At 37.2% G+C, this 19407-nt stretch overlaps 1 protein-coding gene across 7 annotated transcripts in view; it reads left to right on the top strand.

The window, feature by feature from the left end:
- Positions 1 to 19407, top strand: part of LOC127064485 (lachesin) — a 183403-nt gene that overhangs the window by 119845 nt on the left and 44151 nt on the right. For all 7 annotated transcript variants that reach the window (XR_007781726.1, XR_007781725.1, XM_050995598.1 and 4 more), the window contains one exon: positions 2941 to 3118. Coding sequence is in view for 5 of the 7 variants with exons in the window: in XM_050995598.1 (XP_050851555.1) it covers positions 2941 to 3118 (178 nt within the window). In the remaining 2 variants the exon portion in view is untranslated. The remainder of the gene's footprint in view (positions 1 to 2940; positions 3119 to 19407) is intronic.

The raw sequence follows: 19407 nt of genomic DNA, 5'->3' as shown, positions 1-19407 counted from the left end.
GGTGGTACCCCACGAGCAAAGTTTCGACTTGTTGTCGTGCCGAAGGAGTTCGACGGGGAAGCTTGAAAGTTCTCACGCGGCAAAAGTAGAAACTTAGAGAGAGGAAATAGAGGGAGAAGGGAAAGGGGGAGGAGAAGTCGGGTGCGTCGAAAGGTAAAAGGAAGAAGAGTAGAAACATCGTAGCTAGGTATTATTCTTTGTCCGCGGGACGGGAGTTGGTAAGATTCGGGTCGAGTACATTCGGGAGACTTCTTCTCTATTCGGAGAAAGTAACTTTCCTATGGCACTGGACGTTTTCCTAAGAAACAAAGGAATCTCGAAAGAAGGAAGAAAGGAAGGAAGGAAGGAAGGAAGGAAGGAAGGAAGGAAGGAAGGAAGGAAAGAAGGAAGGAAGGTCCAAGAGTAAGACCGCCATCTTTCTTAAAGAAATCACGGCGATCCATTGTTTCCATTCTCTTTTTCCCGTGACTTGCTCTTTTTATTTCCCCTTTCTCTTGTTCTCCCCTTTTTCTTGATTCGGTTACCGAATCTAAGGACTTCGCCTTTGGGTTGTTCGTTCGGAATAACCGAGAAAAGTTAAATGGAGAATGCTTCTGGATAGGCTGAACAACGGTTGGTCAATCTCGGCTTACACAATGGAGGATAATTAAAGTGTAGTAGTAACGCAGGGCTAACCTGGTTTGGTTGTTTGTTCGTCGATCGTACGGACGATACTAGAAAGAGAAAGAAAACGCAGAAAAATATAGAGACTCTAGGGAGAATCGGGAAAGCGTGAGCGGACCGTGGTCACGTTAGCCCTTCATTTCGGTGCAAATGGATTTTTTTTCCAAATGGACGTTTTAAAAGTTTGCCCCTAGCCAGCTATTGTTTGAACGTCGACATCGAGAGAGAGAGAGAGAGAGAGAGAGAGAGAGAGAGAGAGAGAGACCAACACAGTGGTCTACCAGTTCGTCGAGGCTTTGATTAACTGGCGTCACGAAGCAAAGGCTCGCACGATTGTTTGCTACGAACTCGTAGCCGTTCCCTCTCGTTCTCCTGATTGCTATGGTTGTCGTTCCCGTCGTTCTGTTTCTCTCTTCTCTATCCTCATCTACCTCCCACTCTCGTGTTCCTCCTCCTGAAAACCCCTTTCAGTTTCCTTCCTTCCTTCCTTCCTTCTCTCAGTAACCGAGTCCGTTCCCGTTTATCGTACATCTCTTTGCTTGCTTGTAGTAACATCCCCACAGAGAAACCGAGACGAGCTACTTTGGAATTAACCGAACTCGCTGATTCTCGCTAAGTCAGAGTGCACTTCGTACCATCTATTCTCTTTTACTCTATCCACTACGCGTATACATGACCTATCTTTGTACACTATCCTTTGGTCCGTTCTTTTGTCCTTGTTTCTCATCGATCTTTATCTGTGTACGAGTATCCGTGTGTCTCGGACTTCTCTAATAAGTAATTGCGACCGCTCATAAAGAAACGAACTTTCTATCTCTCTTCTAACGAACTCTTTTACTCCGTATAAAGACATTCCAACTTAAAAAAAAAAAAATTGATAGAAACGACAGTACGCTATAGATGATAAAAAAAAGATGTAAAGATTTTATTTTATCACATAAACTTTACCATCTCGAATTTCTTCAAAGAAATATATATACATATATATGATCCGTATGTGTGTCGATGTATGTGGCATTTTTTTTTTTTTTTATCAACTCTCTTTAAAATATTTCGTCGGTTTACATCAATCCGTATTTTTCTTTACCGTATTTTAGAATTTCATTTCGATCATAGAAAAGTTTGGAAAAGAGACTTTTCATTACTTTTGATTCCGATTAAGATCGATTTTACCAGCTCGTTTCGTCCCTTTATCTAACCACGAACCCTTTTACTTCTCCTTCCTTATTCCTCGTTGCTGTTTCTTCCCCTCCGTCAGCTCTCGCAACATCGAAATTAATTCCAGACTGTTGCTTCCAACAGACTCCATCGAGGCACGATATAACTTTATACTCAAATGGAGCTCGTTCCATGGAACTCGCGTGGTATAGCCGATTAAATGAACGACCTAGCAACGCGCTATACTCGATGCTGTTCCTTTGTGTGAATCGCCGATATGATTATTCGAGTTTTGCATATAAACATTCATTAATGATATTTTCTACTTTAATCATTTTCGTTCCTTGCGAAAAAAAAAATAACAACATGACATAATTTTCACGCGTTCTTTTTTCTTCTTCAACGTTTTCGTCAATTAATCGATAACGAAAAAGAAACATCATCATAACACGTCCTTCGTCGGAATACCCTTGAAAGATCAATAATTCATCATTTCTCCAAGGACAAATCCGAATCTATAGATACGAGTAAATAGATTCTACGGTACGGTGAGTACCGTGTATTTATCTAAGCCCTCTCAAAACCACAGAGTAAATATATTACTCCGACCTTAGATACCGATTCCAGTTTGACTTTGGACGTCTCGCGGCATACTCGTTGCGGCTTCTTCCGACCGCATTCCTAAAGTCACACATAGTTGAGACTTTGAGAGCTCACCAAGGTACATATCTTATCTTTGTCTTGAATATCTTGAATATCTTATCTTTTGTTACATCGATCTTAGATTCGGATATTGATTTTATTAAACGTTTTATATGATATTATAACATGTATATGAAAGTGATTGATAAATTTTATGTAACTATGAATAATAATCTTTTGTTAAGAAGAAGGAGAAGAAGAAGGAGAAACAAATCGTAACAGTGGAAACATAGTAAAACGCATACACGCACATACATATATATTACATACATATACATAATATGTATATACATATACAATATATATATTGTATACTATTGATTAACAAAAGTTAGTTTTAAATCTCGTAGGTCGCTCGACGACGTACTTTTACGAGGTACTTTACTAAAGAAAATTATTTTTCTTTTTCTTTTTCAGTACCAAGAGTTGAGATTGTTGACGAACGTGGCGCGACCACCGGCGATAAATTCTATAAAGCAGGTAGTACGATAGAACTGAAGTGTGTCGTTAGCAATATACCTCAACCGACTGGATACGTAACATGGCGGCATGGATCTCGTGCACTGAATTACGATACCACCCGTGGAGGAATCAGGTAAGTTGAAATCTACGTTCTGAAGGAGTTACACCTAGAAACGACGACGTCGTCGTCGTCGTCGTCGTTGTAGTAGTTACAGCTCTCGAAATTTACGTAGCTACGTTGGGATGTCCCGAATTGAAACGACTAAATTGTCGTCGGTAACACGAGAAATCGTAGAGGATGTTAGTCGATCGTAAATTTGGGATTGAATTTCTCGGAGGTAATTTCCGTCCTTTTACGAGATTTTATTTAAAAAAAAACTTTTTCATTCGTTTTCTTTTCTACAGAGAAACATAAGTTTCGAACGTATCAATCGTATCAATTACGTAAACTATTTTGAAGCTGAAGGACACGCATTACAAGATGGTAAACACATACGCACACAAACACATATACTCGTTAACATCCATTCTATATTATGTAAATATAAACAAATATATATATTTATATGAATATACACACACATATGTATATATACTAGAACTTACAAAGCACGTTTTTGTAGTCTCCCTTTCGCAGTTTTAACAGCGTTGTACTTCCTTCTAATTAGAATCGACGACCGCACGTAATATCTAACCACGAGGGAAGCTCAGATACGGTTTGCGGGCACTCTAGTAATTTTGTTTCTTTTCCCCTCGACCGGCAGCCGATAGTTTATGCAAGCTGCATGGGAATTCTAATTGCTTCGATAAAGAATGGAGCGTTCGGTGAATTTTGAAAGGCTTTCATTAAAGTTGTCCGTGGTTCGGTGGTCGTGCTAGAGGGAAAGGGTGGAGAGAAGGAGATGGAGATGGTGGTTCTTCCATCCTCTTCAACCCCCTTTTACTACCCCTTCGTTCGAAGCCCTCCCAACCTCGCTCGACCGTGTGTGTCCTAATTGGTTATAGATATGGCGGAATTCATGAATTTCAAACGAGCTATACGGCCTGCATTCGTCCGTCAGTCCCATTCGTTAGCCGGTCGCTCGACCTTTCAATCGGCGATTCATCGATAAATCAATTTCAATTTCTCAGATACGGACGCAAGCGTAAATACGCGCTAGCGTGAATCCAGCCACGTTTTACGGTCAGTTTCGAACGGCTTAGGTATATGTATATATATGTATATATATATATATATATATATATATATATATATTTCTACGTGGCTCACGAATAACGCTCCGACGATCCGTGCTTTTCGTCGATGACGCCTTTCGTTCACACGAATTCTCTTTATCGAGTCGTTTATCTGGCTATCTTCCTTCGTTTCGATTTTTTATCCTTTTTTTTCTTTTCTTTTCATACGTAAACCGTACGATTTTTCTTTTCTCTCACGACTTAAATACCTTTATATTTCTTATTTTTATATTCTTTTACATTTCATTATTATTATAAATTAGAAGGAATTTAAGAAAAAGCAAAACCAATTAAAGTAATTCAACCCATCGAACTGACAAATAGATCAAGGAATAATAACGATCCGTTGTTTTATATATATATATATAGGATAACTGAGCATTTCTTTTGACGTCGGATAAAGTTTTACAATCCAATTCCTATTTTTAAATAGTAGTAAGCTTATATCTGTGTGTATATGTATGTGTGTGTGTGTTTTATTTGGCTATCAAAGATGGAAAGAGAAAGAGAGAATGCAGATACCATATTAGTTATCACTGATAACAGTATCCTTTATTCCCTTCGCCGGTTTCTCGTTAACTCCGCGTCGAGTTCTTTTTACGTTGCCCTTCGCAACGCTTTACGAGAGAAAGAGAAAGATAGAAAAAGAAAGAAAGGGAGAAAAAGAGAAAGAGAGAGAGAGAGATAGATAGATAGAGAGAGAGAGAGAGAGAGAGAGAGAGAGAACGTATTAACTTTTTTATCCAATTTTGTCGCGCACGTTGAAATTTTGCATCTATATCGCAATTTCCCTCGTTTGCTCTGTCTCTCTCTCTCTCTCTCCCTCCCCTCCCCCCTCTCTCTGTGTATCTATCTCTATCTTTCTCTCTCTTTCATTTTCGCAATTCTTTACATGATTCCGAGAACGGTAGAGTAGTATGCAGCGTGTTCAATTTCAGTTTCATCAGTGCGACATGGAACCGGTTGGCTTTGTGTCGACGGTACGCTCTTTGATTTTGCGAAGGACCAAATGTTGTGTATGAAGTCTACCGAGAGCGCTCGTTAACGAATGCGTTTCGATTTTCCCGCTTTTTTCTCCACTGTTCACCATATCCTGTTGGTAGACTCCAGTTTTTGTTCTTTTTACTTCTTTTTTTTTTTTTATTTTTCGTTCCTTTTTTTCATTTTTTTTCTCTTTTCTTTTTTCTTTTCTCCCTTTTATTTTTATTTTCCCGTTGTTCTCGAATCGAAATTTGCAGTCGACCGTTAGAAGTCTACCGACAGTCGAGTTCGGTCCGATATCTTGCAATATTTGTAAAATTTTCATATGACGCCAATTTCGTCCACACGATATCCGTGTCTACTTCGTAATTTCGATCGATGCGACTGTTTTGAAATATTATCTTAAAAAATTTCATAACGTAGGCCTAGCTTGTACTATTATATTTTATAATTCGTTTTCTTTTTTTAAATTTATTGTTATTTCTATGGCTTTGTAATAATCGTTAGATACGATTTAATTGGGGATTTGGACGAATGAGAATTCGATTTGGATTATGTATGAAGATCGTAATAACGTATTACACGAACGTACAAATTCACAATCCGTTCGGTAATAACCATTAGAACTCGTAATACACTGTTCCTACAACCAATATAATCGGCTTCAATGAGATCATTGAGAAATATCCGTTTCTTTTTTTCTTTTCTTTTTCTTCTATTTTTCTTTTTCTTTTTTTGAGATAGCAGTAGTCTTGAAACCTTGAATAAAACATTTTATGGTCTACAAGCCGAATAAATCCGATAATAGTCAATAACAGAAATACAACACATAACACGTAAACACAAACACACATACATACACATATATATCCATTCTATGATACATTCGAATAAAAAGAAAGAGAGAGAAAGAGAGAAGGGAAGACACGAAAAGATGTTATTAACGTCGAAGAAAAGTCGAAGGACGTTCGAATGGAGGAGGTATGCCAACGATATTCACGGTGCATCGATGTCAGCGATGAACCATGAAAGGAGGAACGCTATTATTTACCATGGACATTCTATTATGGTTTGATTGCATCCGAGAAACCTCTATCACGTACCTTACCGCGGTTACGCGTGCGAGCAAGCGTATGCGCGCGCGTACGATGTCAACACGCGTAAGCGTCATTCCTATTAACGTGGTGTCGATGTACAAACACACACATACATTTGTATGCATGTGTATGTAGAGAATTCTATAGCAGAAGGTGATGTCTTCCGGTTATTGAAGCTTCTCTCTCTCTCATTACCTGTAAGTGAGAGTGAACAAGAGAGAGAGAGAGAGAAAGAGAGAGAGAGATAGATAGATAGATAGAGAAAGAGAGAGAGAGAGATAGAGAACTTGTTTAGCTTCTAGACGAGAAAGTTTAGTCCCTGTCAGTTTCAGGTGTTTCCAATTTAGTTCGTACGCGTAAAATATAATCTATCGACCTCATATACGAATAATTAATCCTCCCGTATTGCTGCGCTCTGCATTCCAATTTCATTTTGCTTTTCGTACCAACGTTGGTTAGCAAGAAGTTCCGATGATCATGGAATCTGCGGTACTATTATTCGTGAATTGTACAAGTCAGAGTATTTGTTAAGTATGTATGTTACGTATAAAGAGCAAATATCAAATACGATGGTTTATTTGGTATTTATGAATATTTAATAATAATAAATGATTAACTTATTAATTTTAATATAATATAATAGTTTTAACGATTTATTATCACTTTTTAATTTAGTTCATCGTTGTATTGAGGATAACTACTTGATATTTATTCTATATCCTGTAACATATGTAATTTTAAGATAAATATTTCGAATTTTGTATGACTAAAGAAATTAGTCTTCGTAACGAGCTAGAAATTGATTCTTAATTAGAAAATGAATGAGTCAAGAGTGTATATGCGCTTTGATCGTTGAATAGTTTTATCATTTAATTATGTAATCGTACACATATCTATAAATGACATGAAAAGCCAGTCTTGTGAGGTAAGAATGTTTTAATTGGACTGAAAGGTGTGAGAAAGAGAGAGAGAGAGAGAGAGGGAGAGAGAGAGAGAGAGAGAAAGAGAGAGAGAGACAGACAGAGAAAATGAAAATGATTAATTTGGATAGCGAACGACATTGAAGTTTATTTCATTTGATAAATCGCTCGTATTTTCCATCTCTCTCTCTCTCTCTCTCTCTCTCTCTAGATTAAATGTGGGTAAGCGTAATAACCGGCACGTAGATTCAGAACGTGTAAGATTGGAGGTAGAGTATACCGGGGAACTAGATCGACGAAGTTAGTTAGCTGCATAACATTATTATAGACTCGAGCGTACACCGCATTACACCTCGGTGTCTCTACCCCACGTATCCCTAACCTTCCGTCTATTACTCTTCACCTTGGGTCCTCTGCAAGTTGGTCAAGTCGTGAGTGCAAGCCCGAAGCATATATGGTTACTACGATGGCAGGGTTAATTTAATAAGGTATGTACTTTCTGACTATAACATAGTCGAAGAAGCCAAGTTATTGCTAGTATGTTTTCCTTTTATTCTTCATTTTTTCTCGTAAAATTACTACGAGTGTATTGTATCTTTTTTTTCTCTTTTTTTTTATAATCGATCAATCATCGATCAAGCGTTTTATTAAAATGAAATGTTCGTGAATATTTAATTTACATTTTTACGTCGAAAGAGAACGAAGCGATTATTTCTAATCTTTTAATCTTTCTTTTTTTTTTCTTTAATTACTTTTCTCGGTTATATAGGATTATTATATCATCATCGAGATCATCCTTCATCCTTTCCAAAGATAAACTTCAATATCATTTAGCAGATTTATCTTACTAAATGTAAAATCTCATTAACGTAGAATAAATATACATTCGATTAAACGAGTATCGTGCTAATTATCATTTTATACATTATAATTTCAATCCGACGTAGTTCCTAATAGTTAGTATCATTCATTATGAAAGACGTGAACACACGTTTGTTGGTCTGCTCGCAAAAGTTTTAACAGGCTTTCCAATAACGATGAAGTTATCGTGCTCGTGTTATTAAGTAGTTTAAGTAGTTTTATTCGCTCTTGAAAATTAAACGGGACGCATGATTAAAGAATGAAAGATTATATCTGACAACTCTAGTTTTCCTATTTCAAAACGCGATTTGTACAAGTATGATCAAGTACGATTAACAAAATTTCTTAACATTTTACGGTACATTCGTTTAAAAAAAAGATCGAGATGAAGGGTGGCAAGCTCGTTGTTAATGATAGTAATGTAACTTTTTTTTTTGCCTCACCTACAATTTTGTACAATTCTCGTCTTATAAAAATCAACATAAAATTTAAACAAAAAAGCTGTAATAATTAATAACATGAAATTGCGAAAATTCAAAACTTCAAATAACTTATTCCCATTATTACCAGATTATACAGAGAGAAAATGTAATAAAAAAGATATTGGAAACGTATTTAAAAAAAAAGAAAAGAAAAAAAAAATTATCGAAAAGTCGAACATTTCCGACACGTTTGTCGAAATTTCAAAATCTCTCGATAAATCCAATGGAAACTCGTTAATCTTCCTTATGATTCTAGCGCGTTATATCGAATATATGCAAAAAAAAAGAAAAAAGAAAAAAAAAAGAGAGATAAAAAATTATCCATACATACCTTTTGTGCGTTTAAAAAAAGATATGTAACCATTTCGTCGAAACGTGTACCATAGATAGATACAATAAATAACCTATTTAAATGTCTCTCTTGATTAAATGATGCTGATTCAAGAACGAAAACCGATATAAACGTGTCAACGAGGATTTTATTTTGATCAAAGAGCCGAATTTAGAGATGTTACGAATCAAAGAGAATCACAACTGTGTATTTTAGTAAATATGGCTTTTTGTAAACGAAGTATCAAGAGAATGATACAAGTATATCCGGGAAATCATTTAACGTATCGTTCGTTATACGAAAATTTCTCCCTCTCTCTCTCTCTCTTCCTCTATCTATCTATCTCTATCCATCTTTCGTTTTTCGATAGTTGTGCGTGCATGCACGCGCGCAAACCCGTCCCATATCGGCACGTACGGTTTATACTCATCGAGTTTGTGCGATCGAGCGCAAACCCAAACGCAAAACCGGCGTGTTATTGGCCATCGCTCTGTTGGATCGTTCGTTCGTACTGCTAGTCTCGACTTTGGTTTTCTCTCTCTCTCTCTCTCTTTCTCTCTCTCATTCTCTCTACCTCTCTCATGGTCTCTCTCTTTCTCTCCCTCCCTCCCTCTTTCTCTCTCTGTCTCTTTCTAGGGTTTGGACGTGCGGTACCGCTTGATCCATTACTCCGCAAATCAATTAGGACGCAGGCACGATCGGTACTCGCCGGTGGGAAAAAAAGCGTGACGAAAACAAAGCATTTAAATCGGATTTTGTTTTATCGGCTGCACACGCCGTGCCCACCACCGGCAAATATTTCAACGAGAACAAGGGGACACGTTCGAATCTCTCTCTCTCTCTCTCTCTTTCTCTTTCTCTTTTTCATTCTCCACTTTTTTCTAGTTTTCTCTACCCCCTCTACTTCTCCTCCTCCCTCTCTCTCTTTCTCTCTCTTTTTTTTTTATTCTCCGTGATACGATAGGACCCATATTTCAAAGCTCTCTTTCGTCCATCCGCCATTTTATCTTTTCCCTACTTGAATCTCTCTCTCTCTCTCTCTCTCTCTCTATATATATATATATATATATATATATATATATATATATATATATATTTCTATCTCTTTCTCTATCTTTTCCTCTGTCACTTTGCTCACTTTTATCGAAACCGGTCGACCGGAAAATAGTCGAGTTATTAAAATCTACTACGTGAAGGTGGAATGTATGTAGAATGACATAGAGTCAGGATAAAAAGTTAGAAAAAAGATATTACTTTAGTCCGATAATCGTATCTTCGAATAGAATAATCCTTCTTCGTAAAATAACTGGGAATGGTGAATTAAAAAATTTTTTATAAAAACGATTTATATACATCAAAGGAAAGGAAAATCGAGTTAAAACGTTTAAATTGATACCATGTCCATAATAGTAACCCCGTTCCAATAAAAATTCTAATATACGTACGTATACGTTTAATCTTCATCTCTCAATAATTTTTATCTAGATAAACATTATAAATATTTTTACGCGCATTCGATAATAAAGATAATCCGCGAACACATTTCTATCTACGTGGACTACGTGTGTTTTTCAGTTGGTTAAAAAAAAAAAAAAGGAGAAATAAAAAAATAAAAAAGAAAAAAGAAGAAGAAGAAAAAAGAGAGAAAAGTGAAGAGAGAGAGAGAAAAAAAATAGAAATAAAAAATCCCTCTCATTTAATTCTTAACGATTTCAATTTATTTTTTACAAAAAAGAATCGCAGCCCCTCTCTTTCTCTTTATCTATTTCTAGTAGGTAATAATAGCAGTACCATATTCATTCGATTATACTCCATGTCGTGAATAAAAATTGGTCATTCGATTGTTCCTCTTAATGTAGGAATAAATTTAACCGTATCGATGAACTCCCGTGCGTTTTGGAAAGTATTGGAACCGGATAGAGAAAAGTGGGGTAGTTTTATTTACGGTGATCCGAGTACGGATCCTGTGCGCTGGCCGAGGTAGTTTCGTTACTCTTCTCGTTCGAGTAGAGCTGGGAGGTTGGTGCGTTGTGTCCTGTTTTACATTTTTACTGCGATGCCTGAAGCTTCGAGCAGTGGCTTCTCGTTGCCAGCTCGTACCGCACACAATCGTCGGTTAATGAAGTCGAAATTTAATAGGACCCAATCGAAAGCACGCTGATTGTTTTTCTTCGTCGTCGTCGTCCTTCTCTCTTTTTCTCTTTTCCTTTTTCTCTTTCTCTCTTTTCAAATGCAAACCAGAAGTTGCAAATTCTAGATACATTTCTATTTTCTTTTGAATTTTATCATTTCGCGTTTTGTTTCTCTCTCTCTTTTTGTCTTCCTTTCTTTCATTGTTCTGTCTCTGTCCCTTTCTCTTTGTTCATTCTAACGAACGTGGATCAATCATTTGAAAAAGATATTTTTTAACCTCTGTTCAACAACGGTTAGTCATTGAATTTTTTTGCCTCTCCTCCTACCTCTCTTGTTGGATGTTTTATGCGCTGTTTAACGAATTTATCTACATCTCTATATCTATTCCTCTTACTCTCTCTTCCCCCCTCTCTCTCTCTCTTTCTCTTTCTCTCTTTCCCTCTCTTCCTCTTTATCCCTATAGTATCGTGCAATGCTATCGATCGAAGCGTTAACATGTGCGAGGTAAACTCGGAAAGGGCGTTAAGTGATTTCCTACGTGAAATATGGATTTTCCGTTTCGAAGCTAGTTCGTATAGTGTAGAAAAAGCCGCGGATATATTCACGGACGATAAATAAGTTATAGCGGATTTATAAACTCTCTCTTTCTCTCTCACTCTCTCCCTCTCTCTCTCTCTCTCTCTCTCTCTCTCTCTCTCTCTTCCTGTTTAATCAAAATTGTGGAGAGAATCGTGTAATTTTACGTTCACTTATCCTTCGTGAGATAATGTTACTTAAGGAAATAATTACTTTAACTATGGATATACGTTCGAGAACATTAAACTCGAATGCTTTGAGCGAGCTTTTCTACGAGTTTCTCCTCTTTCAAGAAAACGTTGAATGATGAAAGTAAGTAGAAAGGGAATGGTAGAAAGAAAGAAAGAAATGAAGAAGAAAAAAAAGAAAGAAAAAAATGGGAAAACAATTTAAAAAGAAGCTCAAATTCCTCATGGTCGAGAGATAATGGCATTTATACTCGACAACGCCGTCACGATATGAGAGGAGATAGATTTTCGTGTCAACGTGTAACATCGATTTTATGCAAAATGGATTTATCCGATATCTCGCGTCATTTTACAGCCTTTAACACGTGTACGCGTGTCAACGTTTTCAGCGTTACAACGTCCGGTACTTTTTACTTCGTAAAGGTTTCACTGGTGAAAGTTCAAGTTCCTTTGATAAAACGATTTCGACAAAATCGAAGTACATACGTTTCTGTTTCTCGAGCGAAAGATTTCACGTATGTATCACATTTATCATCATCATCATTATTATTATTCGTGTTCTCTACGTGTTATTTACGTTGTTACAACGTTCCTACGTCAACTGCAACGTAACGATAGAAATTGAAATTTGCAACGAGGATCATAATATTGGAGGTTGGAGTTTCCACTTAATCGAGTCGGAAATTGAATAAACACCGTAGATAGATACTACGTATACTCGAATACTCGTGGATATGACGTTTCAAAGACACCACTCAAAATTTAATGCCTATTATCGAAGAGACATTTTCAATGGCGACAGTTTTGTGGTCGGTCGGTCGGTCGGTAGGTCGGTGGTCGATCGGTTGGGCGCAGCCACGCAGAAACGATTCGAAAATATTTTCGAACGAGGCGAACGCTTTGGCCGAGATCCAACGTAATTAGCAGTATTTTCGCGCGAAGTACCTTTCGACGGTATCGCAAATATTCTCTCGAAGTTCTCTCTGACTTTGGCACCGATCTTGGCTACCTATCGAACCTTTTTCAAATCCTCCTCTTTTCTCCATCTAATTCGACCTTATATTTAACCCGAGCCGATACGCCGTACCATATCGCCGACCGACTCATTATCGCTCATTGGATCTACGAGCTTTTTCACTTTGAACGTTCCAACTTTCTTTAATCCGAACGATCGCGATCGTAAAGGAACGACTTTTCTTTTTTTCTTTTCCAAAAGATCAATGCAAAAAGATTGGCGATCGTTTAAGAAGCTTATGTACTGTTGGAAGAGAAAAGAGAAAAAAAAGAGGAAGAGAGAGAAGAACCAAGATAAAAAAAGAACTTTCAAGTAACTTACTTTATATGATTTTCCAAAACAAAGAGGGAACTTTTCACTTTTCTACGTTGCTATAAATCGTATAAAATGCAATAACTTTATATACACACACATATATATATATATATATATATATATATATATAAAATCATTTATATGTCGTTCTAATTATCGATATGAATCGACGAGTAGTTACGTATAAACGTTATAAAGTTAGATCCGAAATTATTGACTTTTGTAAGAGAAAGACATTAAATAATTCTTATTAATACCGATAAACTTCACGGATACTTATAAAGGCATCTCGCGTTGTCGTCGTCGTCGTCGTCGTCGTCGTCGTCCTCTTCTTCGTCGTCGTCGTTGCTGCAAACAAGATGACGAAGTCGGAAACTGAAATTGAATATCCGATCCGAGGAAATGGCGATGCTGCCGGCGACGGCTCTTTTTGTCCCATTCGTCTTTGCTTCGATAGCGAACGATCGGGGAGAGAGAAAAGCTAAAAGAGGGGGAAGGGAGAATGGCAGAGATGCTGGAGAAGACGCTCGCACTTTGTCCCTATCGATACTCAAGTAAGCCAACACTCGATCCTTGGTTCGTTGTACCGTTCAGAGCTGCCGTGAAAGTTGGCAGGTATTAATCGTCCTTTATTCAATAATACTTGCCGTAAAAGCCAAGTTTCCTTCTTTCCCTCTCTCTCTCTCTCTCTATGTATATATATATATATATATATATATATATATATATATATATATATTGTTCTCTCTTGGTCTCTCTTGTTCTTTATCTTTTTCCAACGAGATCCAATCAAATTGGAAATTTTCTACATAAGCAAATGCGTACGTCGTTGGCACGTTAATGCAAAGATTTAATGAGATTTCGATCATCCATCTCTTTCTTTTGTGTTATTCCTTTTCTCTGTCTTTCTCTTTCTCTTTCTCTCTCTTATACTCTACCTTTTCTAGAAATCGTGAACTTTCAACTATTTCTCTGTCTCTCTTTCTCTTTCTTAGATATCGCGAACTTTCGCTTATCTCTCCTTCTCTCTCTCTCTCTCTATATATATATATCTCTTCTTATTCTTACGTAATCTTAATTCTCCTCTCACTGAATAGTCCGTGAGATATTTCGTTCGCTCGTTCTCTCCATCGTTATCACTCGACACCGAAGTTTCTCACCTCGAACAATGCGTCTCATCGACTCGTGTTTAAGAAGATATTTTCCTGTCTATCCGTAAAACTGAGACAAATAAAAACTTGTACTTACATTTCTTTTTGAAGTATCCTTCGAATTATCAAGTGATTCGATTTGAAATCATACGATCTTATTGATATAAATTATCGATAGACATCGTGTATCTTTTCTTTCTTTTATTGCATATTACTTTTCGATGATAGTAAAGTGATATTTTATTAACGAATAAGTCTTCGTAATACGTACATATATCAATTACTTATTTACATTGTTAACATAGCTTTTTATTTTTCTTCTTTCTTCTTTTTTACATCGTTTAACCGGGTTTTTTTATTTACAGAAGAAGAAAAAAAAGAAAACAAATGTTCGCGTCGTCAAAAATTTTTTACTCCCTGTAAAAGGATCGGGGGAGGAGGAAGAAAAAAAACGGAAAAGAAAAAAGAAAAAAAAAAGAGAGAAAGAAACAGGAAAGAAAAAAAAACAAATGGAAAAGAACTTAAACAGAATTTAAGAAGGGAATGGTAAAGAAGATAAAAAAGAAAAATATAAAGAATAAGTGTTGGTGGGAGTGGAAAGGAAGAAGGGAGAAGAAAGGTGGGATGATTTTCATACCCCTCCTTGTATCCTCTTGAGCGGCATCCGGAGAATTTAATTCCATTTTCAATTTACCTAAACCCCTTTACGCAAACTCCTCGGTACCTGCCATCCGCGCCTTGGTAGTCGTCGAGTATAGCCATGAATTTTCTTCTTCTCTTCGCTCTCGTCGACTGTCGACTCTTCTCTCTCTCTCTTTTTTTTATCTACCCTCTCTCTCTCTCTTCTCTTTTTCCCCATCTCTCTTACCATCACGCTTTCACCGTTAACACGCAGCTTTACTCGGTCTCGAGAAGGAAGAGGGAGCAGCACACGTTGCTTCTTTCGCTTGGTGATCGCAAGTAGAACGGCTCGTGAATAAAAGCGACGACGATGACGAAAGAGAGAGAGAGAGAGAGAGAGAGAGAGAGAGAGAGAGAAAGAGAAAGAGAAGGAGAGAAGTGGGAGAAGAAGTTGGAGATGGTTCATAGAGAAGGAAGGGAAATACTTAAACTCTCCTTTTTTACTAAGGGTAGAAGTAGAAACGCGTCGTCTTAGTCTTTCCTACACTGTTCAAGCAAGCTGGTACTATGCTACTAGTCGAAAGCATTATTTCGTTGGCAATGTATATGTGTGCGTTTGCCTGCCTGCCTCTTTTTAGACAAGCAGCAGCAGCAGCAGTAGCAGCAGCATCGCGGAATCTCGCGAGCTAATTAGTTTTCAGTTCTTCCACGGCTTACTGTCACTCGCCAGCCTGCTGGGTAGAAACGCCATTTCTATCCTTCCTTTTGTCTCTCTCTCTCTCTCTCTCTTTCGTTTCTATTTTTTTAGTCTCTTTCTCTCTCTCTCTCTTTTTTCTCTCTCGCTATTTCTCTTTAATTCCCTCTTTTCGTCAGCGTCTCCTTCGCCGAGTTTCGAGAGCATTTCTTACGTGCTTACCAACGCAAGCAAAGTCTATCCCCCTCCACTCTTGTCACCAACCACTCTCACATCTCTTTCTCTCTTTCCCTCCTAGTATTTTCTGCGGTAGTTATTACCTCCACTCGAGTTGGGGAAACCACCAGCGAGAAATTAACGGTTTTCTTCGAGCGCGTCGAATTATTTACGTGACCGTAGACCGTTGCTTGGTATCATGTACCACCTTACACTATTACTAGTATTTCTAACTCTCGTGTTATATACAGCCGGTGTATAAAAGGAGTTAGAAGGATGAATGGCTTAGTAAGAATTAAATACATCTGGGTGCGTCTTGATATTATTAATTTTACGTATAGATGTACCGAAGAAAGTTACGGTGAGAAGGGAAAGGCGAAGTCTTTCCATTGTAACGAAACGAGCGATGTGCTTTTTGATAAAAATGGCTTCTTCGTTCGATCCTTCTTATATACAAAGACGAAGATTATTTCTCGCGAGGCTCGATTTCCGATGGATTTAAAGTAAAGAGACAGACGTTTATCTTCGATCGGACAATCGTTCGTTTGATTCGATTCGATCCATAGCAAATCCGTGAGCAGGTACGAGCAAAGAGGGATTTACGGTGTTCAGAGACGAACGACGTGGTATACTGACCGTCCAGCAACGTCTAGTATAAATTACAGCATACGGCATGGTTTCTCTTCGTTTCGCACGTTTTTCGAACCAAAAAAAAAAGAAGAGAAAAAGGAAAAAATAAAAAAGAGGAAAAAGGGAAAAAAGAAAAAAAAGAAAAAGTGCCATGTTCTACCTCGAAGCCGCGACGCTTTCCAATAAATATACCGTTAAACTGTCCGTCCTGTATCGTCTAACTGTGGGAGAGCGTCGAAACCATCGACAAAGAGAGATATCCTACTCCATCGAGCACTAATAGGAACGCGAACGCGTTACTCCCGTGATTTTTACGAATCACCTTCGACCAACCGTGGGAAGAGCGTTCGCTCGTAATTTAGAACGAAGCTCGTAATTCAGACCCTTCCTGGATTGCCACCGAGCAATTTATTTTCTACCCTACAGTTTCCTTTTCCTCGTACCTTCGTTCAAGTTTCAAGTTTGGAATGTATCCGCGATAAAGCGTGCAGACAACTTTCATTATATCGAGATGAGAGAAAACGTCGTTATTAAAAGTATTGGTCAAACTTTGACGATTAAATTACTTTTTTATTTCTTTTATTTCTTTCTTTTCTTTTCTTCCTTATTTTTTTATTTTTTATTTTCCTTCATTACCCCGAAAGCGCTCTCGCGACAAAATATAGAATTTTTCTACGAATCAATACTAATCAAAAATAAAAGTTACGATAACAAATATCGTCGGTGTAAGTAATTTCGTATATTTTCGTATTTAATATTCCATATTTTATCTACTTAATAAAGCTTAAAGCTGGATAATTAAAGGATTTTCCTCGTCGTCGATGGCGTTCGAAATAACCGTAACGTCGTGACAACACTGAAGAGAATCTTATAGATGGTAACAAGCTGTCAGCTTTGAGATTAAACAACCGCGAGTTTAGGAGATTAGACGTGCGAATTTAAGCTCTCTGTCGCCGTTAGCGTTTCCCAGAGAAAGCAGAAGGATTATAGTTCGCGTTCGCGATGTTAGAGTAGATTTACCTATATGTATACCAATACTTCATTTCTCAATTAATTCGATGAATATTCAGTGAATTTTGGATAAATTGTCTTTTTATAATAAAAGACGAAAATTTGTTGTCCCTTTTGGAGGGATAAAAGGAATTAAATTTAAGGAATTAAATTAGAAACGATTATGTTAACAATGATCCCTTAGAGAGCTGTCAATTTCCAAAATTTTCAGCTTCCATAACATGACCCGTTCTTATACATTAATTTAAAGAGTTAATGAAAGTTAGAATGGTCGAGCCAAACAATAAGATGAAAATTAAATTGCAGTTGAATTTTCGCGAACGATATTCGCTTTAAAGCTCTATTTATAATAATCATTTCGCGTCGTCGACGCGAAAACTTTCGGTTACATACGCAATTACATAGATACGTATATTTGTCTCTATTAAAATTTTACGAAACGTCCAATAAACAATAACGTTATCTTCCTACGTATCGAGCCTTCAAAATTTCACGTTTTAAATGTTTCCATTATCTTTGCTCGTACTAATTATATTAAAAATTCTTCGTATATAATGTGATTATATTATATTACGTGGACGTATTATCTAGTTGCTTTTTAATTGTCTAATTAATCTCGTCTCTTTTTTTCTTTAATTAGTAATGAGACTCTATATGTAATATAATAATAATATATTTACGATGTAGTATAAAAAAATTCATGCATATATAATATTTCTACGTATATAATATTTTTACTATATTTTTTTCTCAATGAATCTCTCTCTCTCTCTTTTTCTCAATGAAATTAAATTTTGGCTGAATGTTTTCATCGATCGATCTTACGACCGTATGACTCGTAAAATGTCGCGACGTTTCGTGAGAATCTACTTAAAGAATATAAACCGTTCTACTCATGAACGATTTTACGCGTTTCGATCGTTAGTTAGATGAAACGGATCGAGACTTGGTTTGTTTGAAGTAGACACCACAAACCGTTACGTGCGATAACGTTTCGCCAGTCAATTGTTTTCCCGGTGTAAACAGGTCAGAAATAAATCCGGGCTTAACGCTCAGCTTAAAAGCTCTTAAAACGGCACTCGAGACTTTCTCTCTCTCTCCCACCCTTTTTCGTCCTCTCGTTCTCTTTTTTTCTTTTATCTCTTTCTATATCATCCCCTTCAATACTCTCTCTCTCTCTCTCTCTTTCGTTCTCGTTTGTTTCGTCTTCTTCTTCTTCTGTCTTTTTCGTTTCCTTTTGCGTTGCTATTCGTATGCGACGCATTATTTTCTCTTTTTCTCTCTCCTTGTTCATTTTCCAGCTTGAGAACGTCCACTTTCTCGATCGAGTCTGCTTTGTATTACGCTGTAAAAGAAATTTTCAGATCATTAAACGTTCTTTTAGAATGGAAAACGAATTCTAATGTGGTTTCTTAAGAATTTATTTCGAATGTTTAGTCTTATTAATAAAAGAATAATTGACCGAGCGAACGTTGTGGTTATTAATTGAAGTAGAAAAAAAGATTACAAAATAGAAGAAAGACATAGAGATAAAAGAGAAAGGATTCGAAGGGAAGAGATATGTATGTACGTAAGTACAAAGTTAGGACAAAATCGAGCAGAGTGATAGAAGAAAAAGAGGGTGAGAAAAATGTGTGAATGCGTGGTGGGTGGTAAGTGGGTAGCTGGGAATAGAAATTGAGGGTGGTAGGAGAGATTGTTAGAGAGTTCTCTTGAAAAGAGAAGGAAACGTCGTGCTATCTTCGTGTACGCTTTTTATTCGACATAAAATCCCAATGTTGGCGGGGGGGTTAAAGGGGAGAAATCCGGCTGGGTCGACGGTTTGGGACACGAGATTGCCATTCGGCGCGACAAACGATAAATTTTGAAAGGACCGCAAAAGCCCTCTTCCGCAATCTCTCGCCGCAACCTACACGCAACGACACGTGCGTCCGCTTTAAATGTGATTAATATCCTCGTCTATT

This window comes from Vespula vulgaris, chromosome 6 (assembly GCF_905475345.1).
Source record: "Vespula vulgaris chromosome 6, iyVesVulg1.1, whole genome shotgun sequence".
Classification (NCBI taxonomy): Eukaryota; Metazoa; Arthropoda; class Insecta; order Hymenoptera; family Vespidae; genus Vespula; species Vespula vulgaris.
Note: the sequence above shows the minus strand (reverse complement) of the source record. Positions and strands in the feature narration are given on the sequence as shown.